General features: G+C 41.9%; 1 protein-coding gene across 5 annotated transcripts in view; it reads left to right on the forward strand.

Moving 5' to 3' along the window:
* Positions 1–5,530, forward strand: part of NRG2 (neuregulin 2) — a 305,841-nt gene extending 300,311 nt beyond the window's left edge. For all 5 annotated transcript variants that reach the window (XM_053248937.1, XM_053248936.1, XM_053248938.1 and 2 more), the window contains one exon: positions 3,214–5,530. In XM_053248937.1, the coding sequence (XP_053104912.1) occupies positions 3,214–3,856 (643 nt within the window). In that variant the 3' untranslated portion in view covers positions 3,857–5,530. The remainder of the gene's footprint in view (positions 1–3,213) is intronic.
* Positions 5,531–6,000: the final 470 nt, after the last annotated feature.

Below are 6,000 nucleotides of genomic sequence, written 5' to 3' on the forward strand. Positions count from 1 at the left end.
TCCTGAATGTCTTAGGTCCAGGTTACCTGAGAGATCATCTTTCTTTGCAAGATCCCCATTGCCCATTAAGATCATCAGGAGGATCTGTCTTTGGGTGCCCCTGGTTCATCTGATAGCAACCTGAGATCGGGCCTTCTCAGTCATTGCCCCTGGGTTGTGGAACACGCTCCCTGTGGACATGATAGGATTATCTTCCTTGGAGGCCTTCTGGAGAGCCATAAACACCCATCTTTTTAGCCTGGCTTTTAAATATCTATTAAATTTTAATTTTAATCTGGTTATTTTTTTTAATTTTAATTGTTTTATTATGTGTTTTTTCTTTTTAATGTAAACCACCCTGAGCCACTTTAGGAAGGGCAGTATATAAATTGAATGAAAGAATGACTAAATAAATAAGTTCAGTGGGTCGGAGTGAACTGCCATATTTATGTGCAGAACCCTAATGTGTACAATGTGGTTTTGAAATTGTGTTCTGTATAATCTTGCAGTTCTTGAGCTCAGAGTTTCTTTAATGATATAATAAGTAATTGCAATCATGCTTCCTTCCTTGCAAGACAGAGAGGCTCTGCACACTATCAACATGTGGAGCCTAACTGGGCTCAGGGTGAGAGCGGGCAGCCCACTCTCCCCACACACGAGCAGGGAGAGATCCCTGGGCGGCTGGATTGGCCGCCCACATGATTACCAGCTTCGTCATGGAGCTGGTAGGGGCAGCGGGGATCAGGGGCCACCTGGCCCTGGAAGTCCCAGGAGGCCCTGTGGGAGTGCATGGGGCATTCTGGGGAGTTCCCCGAGGCCAGGAGGCTTGTTGGAGCCTCCTAGTCAGGGGTCTGCTCATGAGTTGCCGTGGCACAGAGCTGCGCCATGGCATGTCACAATCAGAAAAAACCAGGTTAATAGAGCACTCACTCCATTAACCTAGTTTAAGGGGAGGGGTATTTTTGAAGGTTTGCTGCCAGGAGCTGTGTGGCTCCTGTTGCAGCACACTACCACACGGAAATGGGCTGTCCTCCCTTAGCCTGGTTCTGTGCGGTCGTGAGAATAGCTTCAGATTCTTATCCATTGCTGAACTTTCACAATTACACGAGAGTGTCTACTATATCTTAGAGCAAGGTCTCCATTCATGCAGGTCAATGGTGGGGTCCACTGAATCTCATTTGTGTTCTGAGTGAATTGCCCCAGAATTCCCATTAATGTGCAAAGGTTCTGTTGCAGACAATATGGAATCCTTGAAACCCACTACTGTACAAGATAAAAATAGAGTTACCCAACAGCAACCACTTCTGAGAATACCATCATACTTGCTAAACATCTAAAGATATCCTCTGTCATGACTGAGTCTCAGTTCAATAGGATCAAATTCTAGCTAATGAATTCTGTCTCAGCAACCTCACGCTGGAGTTTCTTTAAATTTTAAGAAGAAAACCATGAAGGCAGTGAGAACTGTTAATGTACCACTTTTGTCATGCCCCGAAACCTGTGGATGATGATGATGATGATGATTACTATTATTATTTATTAATTTTTACATTTATATCCCGCTCTTCCTCCAAGGAGCCCAGAGTGGTGTACTACATACTAGTTTCTCTTTCACAACAACCCTGTGAAGTAGGTTAGGCTGAGAGAAAAGTGACTGGCCCAGAGTCACCCAGCTAGTTTCATGGCTGAATGGGGATTTGAACTTGGGTCTCCCCGGTCCTAGTCCAGCACTCTAACCACTACACCACGGTGGCTTAGATAGATGGATGTCTATATCCTTTTGTAGATGACTCCTGGGTGCTGGGCTTAGCAGAGGCAGTGACAAAACAACATATGTTTCCACCTCTGGATAATACTCAGTTCAGTTCAGTTCAGTTCTGTTTATTTATGGTCACTGACCAGAAAAATGTATACATACAGTTCAAACAGTAACAAGAAACTAATCCAGGTACTGTATTCATAAGCCTTATGAAATCTAACTATACAGATACACTCTTACTTTGAATTCTAATGGCAACAAGACAAAACTTAGCGACTGGGTAAGTAATTTTGTCATCACTGTCAGATAAAAGAATTCAACAGAATTCATCCAAGCGGCCAGGGTAATTTGCTAGGAGGAGCACTATTAGTTCATAACAAGTGTCCCTGTAGAAACTAAAGTATAGTAGCACATGGGATAGTGTCTCAATAGCACCTGACTTGCAAGGACAAAACCGCTCTGTGTGAGGGACTTTTAAAATCCTGCCTTCAAACACAGCAGAAGGTAAAACGTCAAAGTGTGCCAGTGTGAAGTCTCTATGGTATTTTGCTACCATAAACTTATCTAAGTAATTAACAGGTTTCATATTCAATAGTTGGTTACCCACCATTAATTTCATTGATATAAAACCTATCAGATTGCCCCGCTACATCACAAATTCTTTGGGAGAGCACCAGGCTAGCTTGTTCAATCAATCTGACAGGCTTGCAGAAAAATAGAGTCCCATGATTGTAGCAGACCACTGATAATGTTATTCTGTATATCCTTTCTGTACATATGTCTGATTTTCAAATTTTTCTGATTATCAGGTAACTCAATCATGGGAATACCAGATTTCATGTGGAACATGTGAAAATGCTCTAAAATTTTTGATATCCCCATGATTAAGTGACTCAATCAAATTGCTCACCACCCTAAAAAAACCTATCCACATTCCTATCTTAGCATCACACAAGCATCTTCTCTGTTTCCCCAAAGGTCCCTTAACCACCATCCCTAACAGAAAAATTTCCATCCAGCCTTTAGAGACCCATTAAAAATTCCCAGCTTGCTCCTTTAACAGACAAAATCCACAGCCTCTTGCCCTGGTAACCCTTCTTGGGTCCTGAAATGACTCCCCCCCCCCCCACACACCCCTCCTGTCTTACAATGACTAAAATCCTGTTCCCAGGACATGGTTTGCAAGCACATAATGCAACAACCATACTGAAGCTAAATGGATGTGGGTGTCTGAATAGTAGATTGTCTGGGGTTTCGTGCATACTGCCTTGAGTTCCACTATGGAAGGAAAGTGGGATATAAATGTAATAACTATGAAGGCGACAACAACAAAAATGATTCTGTCTAAGATTTGTTATTGGCAGTCACTAGCTTGTTAGGCCTTAAAGGTACGTGCTGAAGGGGAAAAGCAATTCATGCTAAGAACTTTTCACCAGATTGGAGCTTGATACCAATGCCATTGTTTCCTCTTCTAGGTACGTGTCTGCCTTGACAACCCCAGCACGCCTGTCACCTGTTGACTTCCATTGCTCTGCATCAGCCCACATGCCCACCTTTGAGATCACCTCCCCTAACTCAGCTCATGCAGTCTCACTGCCCCCTGCAGCATCCATTAGCTTCCAGGTGGAGGAGCAGCAACCATTACTCAGAAGGTACCAGGTCCCTTTCCAAGATATACAGAGGTATGACAGTTACTACCAAAGAAGGAGCTACCTGAATGAGAGCACAGGGAGCTTGCCCTCCAGTCCCTTCCGCATTACAGAGGATGACGAATATGAGACAACGCACGAGTACATCACTGCACTAGAACAGCCAAAGAGAATAGGCAGCAACAACAGGCGGTGGAGAAAGTCTAAACTGAATGGACATCTGTCGCACAGGGGCAAAATGCTCAGAGACTCCTTTTCAGTGAGCAGTGCCTCCTACAGCGAATCTGATGAGGAGCTGGTGGCTGAGAGCACCCCCTTCTTAAGTATTCGGAACACTGAGGGCACAGACTCGCCCCCTCTGTATCATCCAGCTGAGAGCAGGACTTACTATTCCTTCAACAGATGCAGTGGGCAGGGAGACAGTCGACTCACACACACCAGATTCAGCCAAGAATCAGCACCACCTTAGATGCCACACAGACTCTTCCTCAATGCCCACTCCCATGAACACACCAGTACTGAGGAGAGAAAAAATGACAGAAAAGACAAATTTTTATTTTATATAAAAAAAGGAAAAATATAACAAATGTTTTATTTTCATTTTAGCAATGATGTCTTATAATAGCTAATGGCAAAGACCTTTTTATAAGGAATCTATTTATATGTAACATCTTGATTTACAGCTTCTGAGAAAAGAAACCAACAAAAAATTAAAAAAAGAGAGATGGGCCAATTTTTGTCTACTTACAAATCATTACAAAAATATCGTGGTGCCTTTTGCTGTATGCTAATGCCAGAGTCCACCCTGAAGATTATGTTTAAGCATTCTTGAGATCATAGGCTTTATGTTCAGGACAACTTGTTATGGAATATTTTAATGGGCACTTTTCCATTTGAACAACACCCTTTTAAATTGCAAATTGCTTGATATCTGGATGTTGGTAATCTAGTGCTTTAAAGTAGCTCTCTCTCTCTCTCTCTCTCTCTCTCTCTCTCTCTCTCTCTCACACACACACATAAGGCATGTGTCTAGAAATTTCCATAAGTGTCACATACTAGCAAGCAAAAATTAGAATTCTATTGTAAGATACTTAGGAAGTGAAAAAGCACAGAGTAGCAACAGCCCTTACAATATATCTCTTTTCCTGAACAGATCTGTGTGCAAGGGCAAATCAGATAATTTTGTCACACTCTGTGGAAGTCAATAAATAAAACAACCAAATGAATATGGTTAAATACTTCTACTTCAGGCAATGTTACTTAAAATCTGCTTCAGCACTGCGATTAGAGACAAGCATTAGCCACTCATGAGTGACCAAGCAATCGCTGTGCAATTTGCAAAGCATAGAATGCACAATCCAAATGCTGATGCTTGATCATAAAACAAAAAAGTGAGCCCCACAGTGGAGAGTTCAGGACATGCAAGGCAAGGTGCTGTTGATGAGGTGTAGACACTGCACATCTTTTGGAAACTCCAGGTGAGGTAAGAGTCTTTTGAAGTGCATCATCCTGACCATCAGCCTTCCTTTCCTCCTATTTAACATGGATATAGTGCCACAAAGAGGCATGCTAGCTCCTGCTTCAACTTTCCTCCCATGGAAAGCAACATCAAAAGAAATGCTTTGGAATGGCATGTATCAGTATACTGCATTGTGTCAAGACAGTTGTTATTGTAACGTTCTAGCATTTCATAATGACTTTCTGTTAAAAAGCCACAGGACATCCCACACCACTAGACACCCTTCTGTGTATAGATGGTAAGAAAATTCCCATGAAAAAGAGAGAGCCCCTCTTCCCTTTCAGTCCTTCTCTTCCCCCTCACTCTGTTTACATCATAGCCTGCCTCTTTCTTTTTCTATTTTGACTTCTGCATGTCCTTTGCATTTCAGATACTGTAGATTGGATGCATGGAGAAGCTGTGACTGAGAAGATAAAGTACAATTGCCAGTGTATTTCAGTTAACTTTTAGCAATAAAGTACTTTAAACCCTTTGTTCCTCACCCACAACAGGGTCCAATAGAAACGCTGCTAATTTGTCATAAAGATGATTGTAAAAATTTGCTCTGGATTGTCTGAATGTCAGAACTCTTGACTGTTTAACACTTGAACTTTTTTAATATTATAAATAAAAGTAAGAAATGACTGTTGTGGTTCTAAAATCAATTTCACATTCAGTGGTAAGCAAAATAACAAGTCCCACTCAAACAGTACACACTATTTCAGGTCCCACTTAGATCACAAGGTTATAGATGCAGACTAACATTCTCAGATTTGCAAAAGCAGATCTGACCTAGGTACTATCACTTTTCTTTGGTTAATGGCCCATTGAAATGAACTGGAAACGAGGCAGCTCAGACTCCAGAAACAAATATGTGATTTTAGGATATTTGGCCTAATGTGCATCACTTGGCACTTGCTTAGATTAAAACTGCAATTTTATGTAGATGAAATTCTACTTGAGAGAAAGACCCACTGAACTCAATGGAGCTTACATCTGAATATATATGCATAGGAATGGGATGCACATGGCATTGTATTGCCCAGTTTGGAGCTCTTCACGGTCTGGATTTTTACCCTCCTGCATAATTTGGTGTCACCCACAAACCTGGCTAC

Source organism: Hemicordylus capensis, chromosome 4, assembly GCF_027244095.1.
Source record: "Hemicordylus capensis ecotype Gifberg chromosome 4, rHemCap1.1.pri, whole genome shotgun sequence".
NCBI classification, from domain to species: Eukaryota; Metazoa; Chordata; class Lepidosauria; order Squamata; family Cordylidae; genus Hemicordylus; species Hemicordylus capensis.